The 21,786-nt window shown below is 38.6% G+C and overlaps 1 protein-coding gene across 1 annotated transcript; it reads left to right on the top strand.

Moving 5' to 3' along the window:
- The first annotated feature begins 13,146 nt into the window (after nucleotides 1-13,146).
- or55e1 (odorant receptor, family 55, subfamily E, member 1) lies at nucleotides 13,147-14,516 on the top strand. The gene is made up of 2 exons (XM_049577630.1): nucleotides 13,147-13,264; nucleotides 13,405-14,516. The coding sequence occupies exons 1-2, from the start codon at nucleotides 13,231-13,233 to the stop codon at nucleotides 14,412-14,414; spliced, it is 1,044 nt and encodes a 347-aa protein (XP_049433587.1). The 5' UTR covers nucleotides 13,147-13,230; the 3' UTR covers nucleotides 14,415-14,516.
- The last annotated feature ends 7,270 nt before the right edge of the window (nucleotides 14,517-21,786 follow it).

Raw genomic sequence — 21,786 nt, 5'->3', positions numbered from 1 at the left:
AAAAATCTCATTACAGCTGCAGCTCGGAGTCCCAGCAGTCTGACTGAAGAGACTAATGAAGCAGAGCAGATAATTAATCCCAGCATCCTTCTCAGAGGAAACTTTACTCGGCTGTTTTGACCTCTGGGCCAATTGGCTTTGAGAAACAGTGACAACAAAATGGATCCTGTAGGGATGAGCTGCAGACTAATTAGATTTCACGGTTCAAACCTCAGAGGAAACATGTTCCCTCCTCTGATTTACTGTTTCAATATTGAGGTTGGAGGAGATAATATCAGACTGTGATATCATTTTGATTTCAGGGATGATCTTTGGCAGGAAACACTGCTGTTTATGTTACACACACTGCCACTGGCTTTTGTACTGATGATTTAAATCAGCATCATCTGTTGAAAAAGAGTTGAAGAAGAAGAAAATATCAGCTAAAAAACAATTAAACACCTTAACACCATTATAGAGTTTTAATAGTCATATTTGTCATAACAAGGAAAAAAATATTTGTCTGTTTTAGGAAAAATGTAAAAATTTTCTGATTTAATGAGACAAATATCATTTTTACAAGCAGCTGTGTTTTGTTGATTGAAAGAGGATTAAGTGAGATGTTCTTTCATTAAGAAGAAAATGATAAGGCTACAACTAATTATTTTCAGTATTGGTTTACCTGCCACATACTGTGTTCTTACATGTTTCTGCTACTCAGCTTCTCATACTTTCTTTTATCTGTTGTCTTTCAATGTAAAGCACTTTGAGTTCACATGTTATAAAACGTGCTATATAAATACAGTTTGCATTTCCATTTCAATCTCCAATATCCACAACCAGGTAAGCATATATGTGTCCTTGGGTCCATATAAGTAAGATTGAATTCATGAAGTATAACAGATATGAATATAAACCCAAGTCATAAAGGACCATTAAACAATAATAAAACATGAAAACTGCAAAATAAAACAAGTCAACAAAAGAAAAACAAAATGAACAAAATTAATCAATGAAACCACGAATGAAAATGTATGTATGTAAAAAAAGAAAGAAATCATGCTTAAGTATGTCGGAAAACAACACATCATGTCAAAGAAATATGAAACAAAGTATTCAAAATATAATCATTGTCTAGCGTTCGTGTATATATATTAGTATATTATGTCATTTGTTTAGAAGTCAATATAAGATATCATGTCGTCAAACAATTTAAGAAATGTCATTGTAAAGTATGTCGTCAAAAATCAAAAAATGTCATGGTATAGCATGTCGGCAAAAATCATTAAAAAATATCATAGTATAGTACGTCATTAAAAATCATGAAAATATGTCATAATAAAGCCTGGCGTCCAAATTCATGAAAAAAAATCATAGTATAATATTTCGTCCAGAATCAATCAAAAAACAATCACAGTAAAGTGTGTTGTCAAAAATGATGAAAAAAGTCATTATAAAGGATGTCATCCAAAATCAGAGAAAAAAATCATAGTTTAGTATGTCGTCCAAAATTATGAAAAAACATCATAGCATAGCATGTCATTAAAAATTATGAACAAATGTCATAGTATAGCATGTCGTCCAAAATCATGAAAAAAGGTCATAGTATAACATGTCGTCCAAAATCATGAAAAAAGTCATAGTATAGCATGTCGTCCAAAATCATGAAAAAGTCATAGTATAGCATGTCGTCCAAAATCATGAAAAAAAGTCATAGTATAGTATGTCGTCCCAAATCATGAAAAAACGTCATAGTATAGCATGTCGTCCAAAATCATGAAAAAAAAGTCATAGTATAGCCTGTCGTTCGAAATCATGAAAAAAGGTCATAGTATAACATGTCGTCCAAAATCATGAAAAAAAGTCATAGTATAGCATGTCATCCAAAATCATGAAAAAAAGTCATAGTATAGTATGTCGTCCCAAATCATGAAAAAAAGTCATAGTATAGCATGTCGTCCAAAATCATGAAAAAAAGTCACAGTATAACATGTCATCCAAAATTATGAAAAAATGTCATAGTATAGTATGTCGTCCAAAATCATGAAAAAAGGTCATAGTATAGCATGTCGTCCAAAATCATGAAAAAAAAATCATAGTTTAGTATGTCGTCCAAAATCATGAAAAAAAAGTCATAGTATAGCCTGTCGTTCGAAATTATGAAAAAACGTCATAGTATAGCATGTCGTTAAAAATTATGAGAAAAAGTCATAGTATAGGATGTCGTCCGAAATCATGAAAAAAAGTCACAGTATAGGATGTCGTCCGAAATCATGAAAAAAAGTCACAGTATAGCATGTCGTTCAAAATTATGAAAAAAAGTCATAGTATAGCATGTCGTTCAAAATTATGAAAAAAAGTCATAGTATAGCATGTCGTCCAAAATCATGAAAAAAGTCACAGTATAGCATGTCGTTCAAAATTATGAAAAAAAGTCATAGTATAGCATGTCGTCCAAAATCATGAAAAAAGTCATAGTATAGCATGTCGTTTAAAATCATGAAAAAAGTCATAGTATAGTATGTCATCCCAAATCATGAAAAAACGTCATAGTATAGCATGTCGTCCAAAATCATGAAAAAAAGTCATAGTATAGCATGTCATCCAAAATCATGAAAAAAACGTCATAGTATAGCATGTCGTCCAAAATCATGAAAAAAAGTCATAGTATAGCATGTCATCCCAAATCATGAAAAAACGTCATAGTATAGCATGTCGTCCAAAATCATGAAAAAAGTCACAGTATAGCATGTCGTTCAAAATTATGAAAAAAAGTCATAGTATAGCATGTCGTCCAAAATCATGAAAAAAGTCATAGTATAGCATGTCGTTTAAAATCATGAAAAAAGTCATAGTATAGTATGTCATCCCAAATCATGAAAAAACGTCATAGTATAGCATGTCGTCCAAAATCATGAAAAAAAGTCATAGTATAGCATGTCATCCAAAATCATGAAAAAAACGTCATAGTATAGCATGTCATTAAAAATCATGAAAAAACGTCATAGTATAGTATGTCATCCCAAATCATGAAAAAACGTCATAGTATAGCATGTCGTTCAAAATCATGAAAAAAGTCATAGTATAGCATGTCATTAAAAATCATGAAAAAACATGATAGTATAGTATGTCGTTAAAAATTTTGAAAAAACGTCATAGTATAGCATGTCGTTCAAAATTATGAAAAAATGTCATAGTATAACATGTCATTAAAAATTATAAAAAAAAACGTGATAGTATAGTATGTCGTTAAAAATTTTGAAAAAACGTCATAGTATAGCATGTCGTTAAAAATTATGAAAAAACGTCATAGTATAGCATGTTGTTAAAAATTATGAAAAAAGTTACAGTGTAGCATGTCGTTAAAAATTATGAAAAAACGTCATAATCTAGCATGTTATCCGAAATTATAAAAAAATGTCATAGTATAGCATGTCGTCCAAAATCAGGAAAAACTGTCATAGTACAGAACTTTGACAAAAATATTAGTATTACATGTCAAAAAATGTAAACAGTATCTCCTCTCAATAAAAGTAAAGTATGTCAGCTTCACAGCATAGTTTGTCATAAAATAGTCATAGTGCAGTATCTCTAAAAAGTCATTTCATTGTTAAAAAAAATGATCTTATTAAGTTATGTCATGAAAAAGTGGTAATATCATATGTCAAAAGGGCACAGTATAGTATGTCATAAAAAAAAGCATGTGAAATATGTTCATTTTATTTCGTTATAAATAGTCCTTTTTTAGCTTGTTTAAAATAATACAGTAAGTCAAAAAGTCCTGGCATAGTAGGTCATAAAAAAGTAAATGTACAGTGTCCAAAAATATATATAGTATACTTTGTCAAAAATCAGTTTGTCAGATACATCAAAAAAAGTCATAGTAAAGTATGCCCAAGTAAAGTTATTATATAATATGTCAATAACAAAATCATAGTGCAGTATGTTAAAAATCATAAAGTCAAAATTAGAATCACTTTTATTGACCAAAAAGTACGTACACATTCAAGGACTTTTGACTATTGACTATTATTTTATTCTCCAGTGTGTGGACAGAAAAACAGACATACGTGTAATAACAACTACATTATGATTTAATAAATTGCACAATTATATATACAAACTTACATACACTCAGATAGATAGATAGATAGATAGATGGATAGATAGTACATATGGCAATGTCGATGTGCTGATAATGATATTAACATGATAAAAAAGTGGAAAAACTCCCCCCCAAAAAACTTTAACGGGGAAAACAACGGTAGAAGAAAGGAAGAGCAACTGAGGAGGGATCCGTCTTCCAGGACAGACAGACGTGCAATAGATGTCGTACAGAACAGATCAACATGATAAATTAACAGTAATCCATATGACACAATGAGACAGAGAGAGAGAGAGAGAGAGAGATGCAGGACAGACGGTAATGACAGTAGCTTACAACATTAATGAAAGTAATAATATTATAATTAATAATAATATATTAATATCTGGCAGTATACATGTGTGACAATAATCATATGTGTATAATAACAGTAGAAGTATGACTAATGACTAATGATAACAGCAGCAGCAGCAGGAGGCATCTGGCAGGACCACGGCAGCAGCACAACCACACACATCACGCTGTCCAGGCACCGCTGTGATATGAGTAAGTAACAGGGTCCATTATACAGCAGTAACGTGTAACAACTTCAAATGTACAGTGGGGCAAAAAAGTATTTAGTCAGCCACTGATTTTGCAAGTTCTCCTACTTAGAAAGATGAGAGAGGTCTGTAATTTTCATCAGAGGTACACTTCAACTATGAGAGACAAAATGAGAAAAAAAATCCAGGAAATCACATTGTAGGATTTTTAAAGAATTTATTTGTAAATTATGGTGGAAAATAAGTATTTGGTCACCCACAAACAAGCAAGATTTCTGGCTCTCACAGACCTGTAACTTCTTCTTTAAGAAGCTCTTCTGTCCTCCACTCGTTACCTGTATTAATGGCACCCGTTTGAACTCGTTATCTGTATAAAAGACACCTGTCCACAGCCTCAAACAGTCAGACTCCAAACTCAACCATGGCCAAGACCAAAGAGCTGTCAAAGGACACCAGGAATAAAATTGTAGACCTGCACCAGGCTGGGAAGAGTGAATCTACAATAGGCAAGCAGGTTGGTGTTTAATTGTAAGAAAATGGAAGACACAAGACCATTGATAATCTCCCTCGATCTGGGGCCCCACGCAAGATCTCATCCCGTGGGGTCAAAATGATCATGAGAACGGTGAGCAAAAATCCCAGAACTACACGGGGGGACCTGATGAATGACCTGCAGAGAGCTGGGACCAAAGTAACAAAGGTTACCATCAGTAACACACTACGCCGAGAGAGACTCAAATCCTGCAGCACCAGGCGTGTCCCCCTGCTTAAGCCAGTACATATCCAGGCCCGTCTGAAGTTTGCCAGAGAGCACATGGATGATCCAGAAGAGGATTGGGAGAATATCATGTGGTCAGATGAAACCAAAATAGAACTTTTTGGTAAAAATTCAACTCGTCGTGTTTGGAGGAAGAAGAATGCTGAGTTGCATCCCAAGAACACCATACCTACTGTGAAGCATGGGGTGGAAACATCATGCTTTGGGGCTGTTTTTCTGCAAAGGGGACAGGACGACTGATCCGTGTTAAGGGAAGAATGAACGGGCCATGTATCGTGAGATTTTAAGCCAAAACCTCCTTCCATCAGTGAGAGCATTGAAGATGGAACGTGGCTGGGTCTTCCAGCATGACAATGATCCCAAACACACCGCTCGGGCAACGAAGGAGTGGCTCCGCAAAAAGCATTTCAAGGTCCCTGGAGTGGCCTAGCCAGTCTCCAGACCTCAACCCCATAGAAAATTTGTGGAGGGAGTTGAAAGTCTGTGTTGCCCAGCGACTGCCCCAAAACATCACTGCTCTAGAGGAGATCTGCATGGAGGAATGGGCCAAAATACCAGCTACAGTGTGTGCAAATCTGGTGAAGACTTACAGGAAACGTTTGACCTCTGTCATTGCCAACAAAGGTTATGTTACAAAGTATTGAGTTGAACTTTTGTTATTGACCAAATACTTATTTTCCACCATAATTTACAAATAAATTCTTTAAAAATCCTACAATGTGATTTACTGGATTTTTTTTCTCATTTTGTCTCTCATAGTTGAAGTGTACCTCTGATGAAAATTACAGACCTCTCTCATCTTTCTAAGTAGGAGAACTTGCAAAATCCGTGGCTGACTAAATACTTTTTTGCCCCACTGTACATTTGTAATATTTAGTATTATAATTACACAAAATTTGTTTCTGTTGTGATTACCTGACACTCACAGGCCTCGTGGAACATTCGACACTCACTTTCTGTACCCCTACACCTTTGGGGGTATTAATTTTCTGTAACAGCATATCATGTTGGGGGTCACAGGGGCTGGAGCCTATCCCAGCTGACACTGGGTGAGAGGCAGGGTTCACCCTGGACAGGTCACCAGACTATCACAGGGCTGACACATAGAGACAGACAACCATTCACACTCACATTCACACCTACGGACAATGTCTTTGGACTGTGGGAGGAAGCTGGAGCACCACGAAACCCACGCTGACACAGGGAGAACATGTCAGAGCACCTGGAGGAAACCCACACTGACACAGGGAGAACATGTCAGAGCACCTGGAGGAAACCCACGCTGACACAGGGAGAACATGTCAGAGCACCTGGAGGAAACCCACGCTGACACAGGGAGAACATGTCAGAGCACCTGGAGGAAACCCACGCTGACACAGGGAGAACATGTCGGAGCACCTGGAGGAAACCATGAGTCATGGTCATAGTATAGTATGTTGAAAAAAGTCAAGGTCCAGTATGGCGAAGAAAGTCATTGCATTGTGTCATACAAAAAGTCATTGTCTGGTATGTTATATATAAAAAAAAAAAAAACCTGGTGACTTAACCTCTAGAGAGTCTCCTGTAATTGGCTCTGGGACATTTTAATTGGTTCAAACTGGTTTCAGCTCACTAGAGTGCTGCTGTGTTTGGGAGCCATCTTCCCTTGGGATGTTTGGTTTTCTAGTATAAGATGAAGTGAGAGCGGTCAGAGCTCTTCCTGTTGACCAGCTGACGAGCCGCAGCAGGTAGGAAAGTTCACTTTGTTATTCTGTGTGATAAAAACAGTTTTCAATCACCGTCCAAACCTGAACTGAGGAGGCTATGTGAATGTTTTAGAGTACTTTTACTTAAATCTGAATTATCAGACATGAAGCTCAACTGGCTTGTTAATGTTCTCATCTTCACACCTTCATTGATCTCTGCTGTTAATTAGTAATTAGTTTATCTGTTTTCTGTGTTGAGGATTTTATTTCAAAGTTAAATGGATGGTTCCATTGTCTCTAATCCGAATAATATTAAATATAGATATTCAGTCATTTAATTCCACTGCAGAGAGTCAAGTACAGTTTAGTTACTTCATATTTCCTTGAGTATTTTCATTTTATGGACTACTTCACTCCTTTACATTTGACCTGTACGTCATTTTTAAGACTTTTTAATGGATTTTTTTTTTTTTTTTTTTTTTTTTTAACAGCTGTAGTAACAAACTTTTGGACACTTCATTTTTCATTCTGGTGAATTTTCACACACAAATCTTTGTTTTTCCTGTGATCATTTTGGGAGAAAATGTCTTGAATGTTGTCAAAATAAAATGTATATTTTTTATCATTTGTATAGAGGATAATAACACGTGTGCCTGTTGGTTTGTGGTCTCCTGATTTAAAGCCTCAAGTTCAATAAAAGCCTAATGTTAGATTTTTACTCCTGACGATTGTATTGTCTGTTATATTGGAAATGGAAATTATATTTATTATAAACATTAAATCATTTACTCCACTGCAGAAAGTCATTTACATGCTTAGTTTCCTGAAGTATTTCCATTTTATTCTGCTTCAACCTTCACCTGTATTTTATTTTAGAGAGAATTATTGTACTCAAACATATTTCTTTTACAGCTGTAGTAACTGTGATCATCAAACCTTCAAAACTAAGAGTGCATTTTACTGATGATATTGCTGCACTCTGAACTGGAGTATTTTAACACTGTTGTATTTTTAGTTTTACTTCTGTAAAATGTAAATTCTTCTTCCACCACTGTTTATCATCAGAGATGACCCTTTGTTTCTTTTCTCTTCCCTGTTTTATACCTGTATTTTTTTTTTATCATGTTTTAGTTTCATTTTTACGACATTTATTCCATCAGTGCAGCGGTCAGGGCATGTTCATCATTCTGTTTAACAATTATATGATGTTCAGTTTGTTCTGTGTTGTTGTTCTTATGTTTGCTCTGACTTTTCTTTCAGTGTTACTTTCCTTTCAGTGACACTGCCATCATGCTCGAGGGTATCATCCCTGCCTTTCCTGTCATGCTTAAAATTCAATTCAATTCCTCCGACATTAGCTTAACAAAGCATAGCTGAAAAAAGAAAGAACGACAAATGACTGAAACTCAGAAGCAAGAACAATTTTTATATTAACAGAAAATCTGATGGAATGATTTCTGTGTAATTAACATTAAACTGACACAAACGTTGTGTTTGATGAGCAGTTGTTAGAGTCTGTCCTGTATCAGTGAGTTATTATTTTATCTGCAGTTTCTCAGTTGTTTCCCATCGCTATGTTTCCAATATACAACAAAACATTATATTGATTTGTGTTTTTAGCGTAAAGACAAACTGTGCAGTCACTGCTCCAGGATGGTAGATGCAGAGTATATTTATATGTATGTAAATACACACTGAAATATTATCTGTGTTACTGGATCCCTGCAGGTTTGTATCTGTTAAAGAGTAGATATACATGTTTGTTTGTTTTTGATTAATATGATTTAAAAATATCTCTTTCTTTTTATGCTATTTTGATTTACTTCTGCCTTGTTATATATAAATAAAAAACATTATATAAATTACAATAACATAACTTCTCCTGTTTTCTCAGACACATACGGGGGTCTGCATGGCCCGCTGAGGTAAGTGACAAAATATCTTTTGTTTGTAATTTAGGTGAAATGATAATTTCAGTTATCATAATTCATTAACTTATCCACCAACAGTCACCTTACGGTGGACCCGTTCCAAAGGAACTCTGGTGCGGTTGGTTTGTGGTGAGAAGGTGTTCCAACCTGGATGTGAAGCAACTGCAGTCACGTGACACATTGTTTGGGTTAAACATGAGCATGTTACAGTCCTGGAGGATTATTAATGTGCACCTCCTCCTGTCCTGCCTTAATATGCACATTCAGCACATCCAATGCATCAAAACATTGTTTTCTAGTTGGAGCCGTGGGTCCAACAACCTCCGACTTTCACCCAGGAGAGTGGGGTTTGTGTGTTTTTTGCCTAACTCTAACCATGTGTGTTGTTGAAGACAAAAACATCAGTTGGTGGTGTTGTACCGACATAGTGCTTTTATTTTGAAAGAGACTGTATGCAAACTGTACATTTCCTGTGAAAACAGAAGTGTATTTTGAAAACAGACAATGCATGTAACAGGCTGAAGTTGACACGGCGTCCCACAACGTCAACAACCAACACACCCAGGGTACCTTGGATGTCATATGTGGACATGGAAAGTCCATGGCCAAACGTGGACATGTGACGAGGTCACAGTGAGGATGAGTTCTCCCCAATAAGCAGTGATGTAGCGTTGATGACTACGGCTTTTACTATCGTATACTCGTCACATATCGGCACTGTCAGTGGACCTTTACGTCTATATATTATGTGCTAGGTATCCTCCTCTAACTGCTGTTGACATTCCAGGATGCTGCAACCAACGCTGTCAACAAAAGCACATGGCAACTACATTTATTTCTGCTGTGTGATGGGCTGTTAGAGTTACAGATGGAGAGAATCGAGACTTTAAAGCAAATATGATGTTACTGAACAACCCTCCATAGACTTTTATGAAAAACACAGAATGACTCAATAATATAAATGTAATTGTAATGAGTTCGTTCACAGCTGATGGGTGTGTAATTATCAGCAAGTATCAATACTGTCTGCAGCTGTCTGCAAAGAAATTGGTATGATTTGATGTATGCATCGTCTCATTAGCACTAAGACTAAAATGTATCAAAGTTGTCTTTTAAATGTTTTTCAGCAACAGCTCATTGATTTTGAACATTTTATAAACTGTTTTTTTTTTTTTTAAAGATATTTTTTAGGGGGGAGTGACATGCAGCAAAGGGCCACAGGCTGGAGTCGAACCCAGGCCACTGCGGCAACAGCCTTGTATATGGGGCGCCTGCTCTACCACTAAGCCACCAACACCCCAACATTTTATAAACTGTTTGATAAATGAACAGAACATGTTTCATCACAGACAAGTTCAGACGTTCAAAGGGCTGAAACACTTGTTTTCTTTTTTCTTGAGAAATTCTTTTACAAATTCCCCTGAGATAGATCATCATGTACACATAACATTTTGTGTTTAAATGCTGCTCAAGAAATATTACACCAATTGACCAGATGGGGGCACTATAATCAAAGTCCAAAAATTTAAAAATTAAATTCATAAAGTCTGATTGACTTGAAATTTCGCACACAGCTCAATGTGCTCAATGAAAAACACACAAGAACCAATACGGTTGACTAGCAAAATTTTCCTCCATTTTGAATTTTTTGAAAAACACATTTTTGAGTCTGTCTCCTAAATCATACGTCCAATTTGTACCAAGTTTTCTGTGGATCATCATTGGACCAAGCTTATTGACCGTTATAAAAATCTTGTTGATATCTCGTTGAATTTTGAAGATATTAACCAATAAGCTTTAAAGGAGGCATGGCTCAGGCATAAATAGACCCAACTCCATAATCTTTGGGCCAATCATCACGAAACTTGCAGGGAATGTCTAAAAAGGTAACAGCAACACACCCTGAAAGTTTCATTCAAATCTACCACTAGGGGGCGCCAAAGATGTAAAAAAAAAAAAAAACGTGGACACAAACAGATTTTAAATCAGAAATTGTTTGTTCAATCATCACAACACTTGCAGGATGTGTTAAATCATAATGTTCAACCACATGCATAAAATTATTTTGAAATCAGTCAAAAGGGGGCGCTGCAACGCTGTTTTAATTTTTATGAAAAACACATTTTCTCCTGAACTGTAAGTCTGATCTGTATCTGGATCATTATTGGACCAGACTTATCAAAAGTTATCAAAAGCTTGTTGATGTGTTCATTAAGTACCTTAAACATATCCTGAATGTTTTATTAAAATCGACCACTCGGGGCGCTACATCTGCAAAAAAAAAAAAAAAAAAAAAAAAAAGGCATGTCACAACACAAATCAGACTATAAACCAGAAATTATTTGTCCAATCATCACAAGAGTTGCAGGTTATATCAAATTTTAATGCTGAATCACATGTGTCAGATTATTTTGAAATCTGTAAATAGGGGGCGCTGCAACCCCATTTTGATTTTTATGAAAAACACATTTTTGACATCTCCTGAACTGAAGGTCTGATTAATATCTTGAGCATCATTGGACCAAGCTTTTGAAAGGATATCACCAATGAACTTTAAAGGAGCTGTGGCTCAGAACATAGATAGACCTAACTCCATAATCATCACGAAACTTGCAGGAAATGTCTAAAGAGGTACCAGCAACATACCCTGAATAGCCAATCGACAACTTGGGGGTGCCAAAAGTTCAAAAAGAGGGGATGTGGCACGACACTAATCAGATTATAAATCAGTAATTGTTTATTCAATCTTGAGAAAAGTTGTAGGATATGTTTTTTAAAAAAAATGCTAAACCATGTGTGTGAAATTATTTGGAAATCAGTCAAAAGGGGACGCATTTTGATTTTTTTTTTTAAAAAAAAAACTTCTCCATATCCGTAGGACTGATTTGTAGCTGCATCATCTTTGGACAAAACTTATCAAACGTTATTAAAAGCTTGTTAATGTGTCCATAAAGTACTTTCAATGTATCTGAAAAGTTTCACACAAATCAACCACACGGGTCGATACAAATGCAAAAAATGTGTGCTAATACACAAATCAGACTATAAATCAGAAATTCTATGTCCAATCATGACAAAACGTGTGTAAAATGATTTTGAAATTAGTCATTACGTGGCACCACCAAACAACTGCATTCGCCCTCCACAAAATTTTGGCCATAAATGAGTTTGATCAAACATCACTAAACTCGATGGGTATTTTCAACCTAAGCCATTAAAGCATGTCACCAAAATGTTTTCAACTGACCAATAAATAGCACTGCCCCCTAAAGGTCCACCGATGTTAGTCGACCAGAAAGGTCACTAGTCAGCAAGATTTCATTGGTCGCTTAGTCACAGGAATGGGGAAAAAAAAAAAAACGTGAAACTCTATGAGGAGCTGCACCTTGTCAAAATAAATCCAAACCTATATGACTGGAGCATGTGTGACTTTACTTTGAAAGGACAGACACAGGAAGTGTCCACACTCAGCAGTCAGACAGGAGTCAGGTTAATCTCCAGGGCTGGTACCTGCGGTTATTCCACAGGCTAGTTAATAACATGTCGGGCAGGAAATCCAAAGTGTGGGATCATTTTGAGAAGGTGAAGGACGAACCCAAGGTGATATGTAAACTCATCTTCATTGGTCGGCTACAAACATGACGTATCATGTGAAACATGGAAGTAGCTACATGCCCATTAGCCCACAGCATCATTAACAGGCGGCTCGCTCAGTGTGTGACGTGCACTTGGAGATAAAATATAGGCCTATATTAATGAAGGTTCATTAGTACGGTTTTGTATTTCTCTGTAATGTAGCACAGTGTTAACAATGTTACTGATACTATTCTTTCTCACACCTTCAACTCAAAATATATCATTTCATCATTACAGCAATATCAGAAACATGCAGGAGACTAGTCCACTGATGGACCCTGATGAGGACTGTTGGTCCACTGATGGACCCTGATGAGGACTGATGGTCCACTGATGGCCCTGATGAGGACTGTTGGTCCACTGATGGACCCTGATGAGGACTGATGGTCCACTGACGGACCCTGATGAGGACTGTTGGTCCACTGACGGACCCTGATGAGGACTGTTGGTCCACTGACGGACCCTGATGAGGACTGCTGGTCCACTAGGAATATTCTTAGTCGGGGGGGCAGCCCTACTAATAGGAAGTGACGGTGCTTCCATAGAAGGGTGTGGCCCAGTAAATGAATAATGAATGAACATCTGTTCGATCGTCATAAAACCTGTTGGTAATTTTCAATGCAAATGTAAACTGTCAAAGGGACTGATCACAGCGCTCAGCTTTTAAGATCGATGCTAGTTTGAACCTGAAATCGCTGCTTGTAGCTTTAGTAATCCTCCTTGTTGGTGTCTGACTGTCTCTGTTCAGGTGAAGCCGGGGCCATGTTGGAGGCGCCACTGGACAGGAACTTCTCCCATAGCACCTTCTTGTTCAGAGGTTTTCCTGAGCTGCACAAACACCGACGGCTGCTGGCGCTGCCGTTCTCCACGTCCTACCTGACGGCGCTGCTGGGAAACTCTCTGCTGGTGTACGTGATCCGAAGCGTGGAGAGTCTGCACAGCCCCATGTACCTCCTCATCTGCACGCTCTGTGTCGTCGACATCCTTGTGGTGACTGCCATCATCCCCAACATGCTCCTCGGCCTCCTCTTCGACTGGGACGAGATCTCACTGGGTGGCTGCTTGACTCAGATGTTCTTCACTCACTTCCTGTCCTCATTGGAGTCAACATTGCTGCTGGCAATGGCACTGGACCGCTATGTCGCCATCTGCCAGCCACTGCGCTATGCCAAAATCATCAACTCCTCCATGTTCGTGAAGCTGCTGCTCTTCACTCTGATCCGCAGTGGCTCCATCATGGTGACGCTGGTCGGTTTGGCAAGTTCGCTGCACTTTTGTGGCTCGAACACAATCCAACACTGCTACTGTGACCACATGGCGCTGGTCAGCCTGGCGTGTGGCAACACAGAGAAAAACAGCACAGCAGGCCTCGCTGTGATTGTCTGTTTTGTGGGCGTGGACATACCGCTCATCTTCTTCTCCTACATGAAGATCTTGAGCGTTGTCTTGCGAGCAGCGGCAGCTGGTGAGGACCGCTGGAAGGCGTTTCACACCTGTGGCACTCACCTGATTGTCATGATGTGTTTCTACCTGGTGGGCAGCGTCACGTTCCTCTCTCACAACCTGAACATCCCCATCCCAACGGACGTCAACACCTTCATGGGACTCATGTACATTCTGTTCCCGGCGACAGTTAACCCCATCATCTACGGTGTTCGGACTAAAGAAATCCGAAATGGCTTTTTACGGATTTTTAAAGTGCGAGTGGAAAAAGTTTTGATGGTGAAAGTTTCTCCAGCTGGAAAAAGACAAACGTGACAATGTTCCTCTGCTTCAAAAAAAACTCCCCCCGATTCTCCAGTCAACTGTTTGTGTCTCTGAGTTACAGATTCTCTAACGGTCACTTGAACATCTCCTTGTTTCAGAGACTTTTGTCCATTTCATGAAAGAAAATAAATAACTGACTAAATCTAAATTAACACGTTTAGTCGCTGAATTTAAAAACATTTCAGTTCTTCGTTGCCACAGAACTTAAAACTATTTTGTGGTGAGTTTTTTATTGTAATAATTTGAAGTTTAAGTTTACGGTCAGGTTAGAGTTTGATCGCTCAGACCCATTTTCTGTTCATGTTTCATACATGTGTCATTTATGTTCAGCTTTCTTTGTATTTTGACCGATGTAAAATTTCTTGTATTTCTTGTATGTACTCTGCCCACTGACACACAGTGTTTGAAACTCAATAAATACATTCATCCATTCATGCAGTCACACATTCATTCAAACTCATTAATTCATTCAGAAATAGATACAAACATACATTCATACATAAACAAATCAGTTTCATACATTCATACATACATTTTTTCATACACTGATTCATTCATCCACACACACATAAACACATTCATTCATTGATTCAAACATAAGTGCATTTATTCATACATTCATTCATTTATTTGTACGTACATACATTCATTCATTCATTCATACATACATATATATTATATTCATTCATTCATTCACACACAACATTAGTTTTTAACTGTGCTCTATAATTAAACCTGACTGACTCTGTACCCTGATGATGAGACCTGCAGGTGGAGCTGACTGATGGAGACTCTGAGTTTAACTCCAGCGCCACCGTGTGGACGAAAAGTTCCTCTCACACAGAAAAATGATGATGATGATGTCAGCAACCGTCACTGAGTTTAAACTCTGAGCCGCATAGGTGAAGTTCAGATTATCATCATCCAGACATTATCAGAGGTGTGTCTGAAGTCATTTACAGGGTCTGTCCACTAGAGGGCGCCAACAGACACGTAAACTGTCCCGAACCAGTTCTTTAAAATACTTTATGTTCATTAATATCACAGACTGATATCATCTGATGTCTCATTACCTCAGAATCCAGCAATGAGTTTATCGTCACACCCGTCACACACACATGACGACGCTCGAACACACACAGGCCACAAATGTCCTTTTATTAAAGATGCATCAGAATATACAGATTTCCTCCAGGCCCTGTCAAAATAAAAGTCAAATCAAATCATGTTAGAAATAATAAAGATGTTTTGGGTGTTTTTGATCTTTACCTGTGATGATGTCATGGTTCAGTCTCTCTTTCACACACACACACACACACACACACACACACACACACACACGTTTCAGTGACTGTTTTACTTAAAATGTTCAAATTAAAAATGTGTTTTTCAAAATAAAAGCTCAGGAATGACTGTATTAAAGGGAAATTTCAGTTTATTTCAACCTGTCTCCTATCGTCCTAAATTTGTTTCAAGTGACTAGTGACATAAAAATAATAGTTAGCATGTTAGCCGTTAGCCTAGATACAGCCGGGGCGCATAGTAGCGTCAGACCTGTTAAAACGTAAGTGAACGGGCAACTTTCAAGTACAAAGTTAGTCCACTAAACAAGCTTTTTTTCCACAAAGACCGCCTCATATCATTAGGATAAATGTCAGAGAACATATAGAAAACGACATGTAAACGTGTTGTCTTACCTTACCGATGCGCTGCCATGTTTGTTTACCATCTAGCTCTGCTTTCCAAAGCGCGGCCGAAATATCGCGAGAACAAGCAGCAACAGCTGGAAGGCAGAACCGGACAGTAGCCTGAAAAGTTCATTCATTTATTTTATGAAAGATTTATAGAATAATGGCTGACTTTTTGCCAGACTTCGACTTTATGGAGGAGGAATTTGATTTTGCAGAGTTTGATGACCGCCCTTATTTATTTGAGCCAGAATACACTGACGAAGAGCTTCGTGAAATTGAAGAACGGAGGAGGAGAGAGAGAGAGGTGCAACAGGTAGAGGACGAGAGAGGAGGAGTGGCTGCTGCAAGGCTGCGTAGCTCTGGAGATTGGTGGTGTACCTGTGAATGCTGTGCCCCAGTGCCCACAGAAGAGGAATGTCTCTGTTGCAAGGAATGGGACCGGTTGCAGCCTTATTTTCAAGGTCTGGATGTGACCGAGGACGAGACACCTCCACCTGGAGTAGTATCCAGCTGGGCTTTATCGAGAGCTGGCGAGATATATTTCGGCTGTGCTTTGGAAAGCAGAGCTAGATGGTAAACAAACATGGCAGCACACCGGTAAGGTAAGACAACACGTTTACATGTCGTTTTCTATATGTTCTCTGACATTTATCCTAATGATATGAGGCGGTCTTTGTGGAAAAAAAGCTTGTTTAGTGGACTAACTTTGCACTTGAAGGTTGCCCGTTCACTTACGTTTTAACAGGTCTGACGCTACTATGCGCCCCGGCTGTATCTAGGCTAACGGCTAACATGCTAACTATTATTTTTATGTCACTAGTCACTTGAAAAAAATTTAGGACGATAGGATACAGGTTGAAATAAACCGAAATTTCCCTTTAATCTGATCCAGTCTCCTGATGCGTCACATGAATAACACGTTCATTTAAGGACCAGACTGTTTGTTGTTGTTTTTTCACATGAACACATCCTGTTTACATCACATCAGCTGATCATTTCCTGTTCATCAGTTTTTAAACACACTTCCTTCTTTTGTCTTTATTTTTGTGACAGACAGAAATTTAACCCTTTACTTTTCATGTTGTGATGCTCATGATGCGTTCAGGGATGCCTGCACATCACAGACCTACTGTCGTAAAGAAGTCAAACACACGCAGCTGTTACAATTATCATAAATATAATTCATTATAATAAAGATAATGGAGCTCATTCTCACTCCTAACTCATAAATACTGCCGCTTTGTCAGTGTAGTTGGCATCAGATATACAGAGCCACCTTTCACGACGGCACGGCTATGTCTTGCCTTCTTTTACATAGAGGTGGCGCCACAGAGCTGTTAGGATGTCCCATCTTCACGCTGTGTTTAAATGTTTACACAGAACCAAACAACAGCGGCATCATGTCACTACAGTGTGTGATTCTTAGACAGCATGATGACATACACACAATCAAAATTTAAACTTTTTTTTTCGGGAAATTTTATTAAATAATAATAATAATAATAATAATAATAAAATATTATTTTTTGGACATTTCATTGACATTTTTGAGATATTTTATTCATATTTACCAACATTGTAATACAATTTTTGGACAAATTTCACTGTGACAACTTTGACCATCACTTTAGTTTTTATATGACACACACTTTTAGTAATGACTTTAAAAATATAGATTCATTTGGAGCGGATTATGTGAAGGTCATATATTCTAATCCTCACTTCCTGTGGGCTACAGCAACACTAAACCCCTGAGCTTGCCTGAGAAGGACTAAATGCACAAAGCTGCTATTTTGAAATATCCCATGGAGAGAGACTCTCACTGCAGCCTGTTCTATTTTGTTGTGAAAATGTGGGCGTGCAGCCTCGTTCTGTGGACGATAAACCAGGTGCAGACTTCCATCTGTGTCACCGCTGATGAGGAAATACAGCGAGTGCTGGACGGAGCAGTGAGTGACAACAACCCCGCCCACATTTAAGAGGACTGTCTGAACAGACCCAGGGTCTAGGTACCGTGTCTGAAGGCTGCTGGACCGAAAGGGTTTGGTGGAGACTGGGCTAAAGTGTAGCATGCTGCGCCAATGATGTCAGTGAGGTGAAATTATGTCAGTAACAACTGTATGTATTTTCCTGTACCGACTTTAATCTCTCCCGAATTGTCGAATCTAGTCGATAGCGCTGTAGGCTCGCTGCGAACAACACTTGACTCTGTAGCTCCTCTTAAAAAGAAGTTAACAAAGCAAAGAAAGTTCGCTCCTTGGTATAACTCTCAAACCTGTAGGTTAAAACAAATATCGCGAAAATTTGAAAGGAATTGGCGATTAACCAAACTGGAAGAATCTCGTTTAATCTGGACAGACAGTCTCAAAACTTATAAGAGGGGCCTCCGCAATGCCAGAGCAAACTATTACTCAGCATTAATAGAAGACAATAAGAACAACCCCAGGTTTCTTTTCAGCACTGTAGCCAGGCTGACTGAGAGTCACAGCTCTATTGAGCCTTGTATTCCTTTAGCCCTTAGCAGTAATGATTTTATGAGCTTTTTTAATGACAAAATTCTAACTATTAGAGGCAAAATTCATGACCTCCTGTCCTCAGATAGTACCTATCTAACCTCAAACACAGCTGTAAGACCTAAAATATATTTAGATTGCTTCTCCCCAATTTCTCTGCAAGAATTGACTTCATCTAAATCATCAACGTGTCTTTTAGACCCCATCCCAACTAGGCTACTTAAGGAGGTCTTACCTTTAGTTAACACTCATATATTAGATATGATCAATACATCCTTATTAACAGGCTATGTACCACAGTCTTTTAAGGTAGCTGTAATTAAACCTCTACTAAAAAAGCCCACCCTGGATCCAGAGGTGTTAGCCAACTATAGACCAATATCTAATCTTCCCTTTATGTCAAAGATCCTTGAGAAAGTAGTCGCAGACCAGCTGTGTGATTTTGTCCATGATAATAATTTATTTGAGGAATTTCAGTCAGGATTTAGAGTGCATCATAGCACTGAGACAGCACTAGTTAAAATTACAAATGACCTTCTGATTGCTTCAGACAAAGGACTCGTCTCTGTACTTGTTTTATTAGATCTTAGTGCGGCGTTTGACACAATTGACCATCAAATTCTACTGCAGAGACTGGATCACTTAATTGGCCTAAAAGGTTCTGCACTGAGCTGGTTTAAATCTTATTTATCTGATCGTTTTCAGTTTGTTCACGTTCATAATGAATCATCCTTACGTACTAAAGTTTGTCTTGGAGTTCCGCAAGGTTCTGTGCTCGGACCAATCCTATTTACTCTATATATGCTTCCTTTAGGTAACATCATTAGAAATCACTCTATAAATTTCCATTGTTATGCGGATGATACTCAGTTGTATTTATCGATGAAGCCAGAAGAAAGTAATCAATTAACTAAACTCCATAACTGCCTTAAAGACATAAAAACTTGGATGAGCACCAATTTCCTGATGTTAAATTCAGACAAAACTGAAGTTATTGTTCTTGGCCCCAAACAACTCAGAGACTCTTTATCTGATGACATAGTTTCTCTAGATGGCATTGCTCTGGCCCCTGCCACTACCGTAAGAAACCTCGGAGTAATATTTGATCAAGATTTGTCTTTTAATTCTCATTTAAAACAAACCTCACGGACTGCATTTTTTCATCTGCGTAATATTGTGAAAATTAGGCCTATCCTGACCCGAAAAGATGCAGAAAAATTGGTCCACGCTTTTGTTACCTCAAGCCTGGATTACTGTAACTCTCTATTATCAGGCAGCTCTAGTAAGTCCTTAAAAACTCAGCTATCAGGCTCCTCTCCTGTGGAATCATCTTCCTGTTACGGTCCGGGAGGCAGACACCATCTTCACATTTAAGACTAGACTTAAGACTTTCCTCTTTGATAAAGCTTATAGTTAGGGCTGGCTCAGGCTTGCCCTGTACCAGCCCCTAGTTAGGCTGACTTAGGCCTAGTCTGCCGGAGGACCCCCCTATAATACACCGGGCACCTTCTCTCCTTCTCTCTCTCTCTCTCTCTCTCTCTCTCTCGTATCCTATTACTGCATCTTGCTAACCCGGCCATTCTGGATGTCACTAACTCGGCTTCTTCTCCGGAGCCTTTGTGCTCCACTGTCTCTCAGATTAACTCATATCACAGCGGTGCCTGGACAGCGTGACGTGTGTGGTTGTGCTGCTGCCGTGGTCCTGCCAGATGCCTCCTGCTGCTGCTGCCATCATTAGTCATTAGTCATACTTCTACTGTTATTATACACATATGATTGTTGTCACACATGTATACTGCCAGGTATTAATACATACTTTCAACATATTGTACCGCAGTAGCCAGAACTATAACTATAATATTATTACTTTCATTAATGTTGTTGTAAGATACTGTCATTACCTGCATCTCTCTCTCTCTCTCTCTCTCTCTCTCTCTCTCTCTGTGTCTCATTGTGTCATGTGGATTACTGTTAATTTATCATGTTGATCTGTTCTGTACGACATCTATTGCACGTCTGTCCGTCCTGGAAGAGGGATCCCTCCTCAGTTGCTCTTCCTGAGGTTTCTACCGTTTTTCCCCGTTAAAGGGTTTTTTGGGGAGTTTTTCCTGATCAGCTGTGAGGGTCATAAGGACAGAGGGATGTCGTATGCTGTAAAGCCCTGTGAGGCAAATTGTGATTTGTGATATTGGGCTTTATAAATAAAATTGATTGATTGATCTATTTGAAGCCAAACCATGATGTTTTTTTCTGAACCTGACTGTATATGAACATCTGAATACGACACAGGAGGGACCCAGAGTGTTGTATATTGACGTTTAGCTCCACTGACAAAGCGGCCATATTTGAAGAGTTGGGATGAGAACGGGTCAGATGATTTATCTGGTGACTGTTAGAAAAGTTTGTCATCTCTGAAAGTTGATTTTATGTGAGATGAGGTGGAACCAGCAGGTGAAGGAAGAACGATAAACACTGATGAAGATTTAAAAAAAACATCAACATGTAAACAAACAGGTTAAAATCCGGGCCGTCCTCTACAAAGGTTGATTATTCATGATGTTAATAAATCAAATAAAGTACTGATGTATTTCATGCAAACGAGGCCACCGGTTCCTCTCAGCTGATTGGTGGCGCTCTCTGTCAGGACGTCCTGCAGCTTCGTCTGCGCGCAGACCACCTGTGAACAAAGACCTCCGTCAGCTGATGTCCACGCCGAGCGGTGAAGTGTCCGGATCGACCCGAGTTGGCAGTGTTGTTGTTGTTTATGAAGACCCTCTGATACGACACATTGAAACTAATCTCAACACAACAGTATTCCTGTTCGTCCCTAATGGAAACACGTACAACTAAGTGACATTAGAGGCATGCTACCAGCCGTCGATACAACGCCGCCGTCCAGGTCTCCGGCCAGCTGGCGAAGGAGTAGAGAGCTGCTCCGTCTGAAAACACGACCGACGTCTAGGCTGCGGTATTCTAGCTTTTTACACCCCAGCAGGATGCAGAGAGGACGAACATGAACGAGAACACAAACACGGCACCACCGAGTGTTTGAAGGTGTCCAGACTGTGGTTTGACCTAAAGGTGACCTCTGTCAGCTCCACACTACGAACAGCAGCGAGACAACAACAGCAGCGGTGGTGGCGGCGGCACTCCGAGCCT

This window comes from Epinephelus fuscoguttatus, linkage group LG5, assembly GCF_011397635.1.
Source record: "Epinephelus fuscoguttatus linkage group LG5, E.fuscoguttatus.final_Chr_v1".
NCBI lineage: Eukaryota > Metazoa > Chordata > Actinopteri > Perciformes > Serranidae > Epinephelus > Epinephelus fuscoguttatus.
Note: the sequence above shows the minus strand (reverse complement) of the source record. Positions and strands in the feature narration are given on the sequence as shown.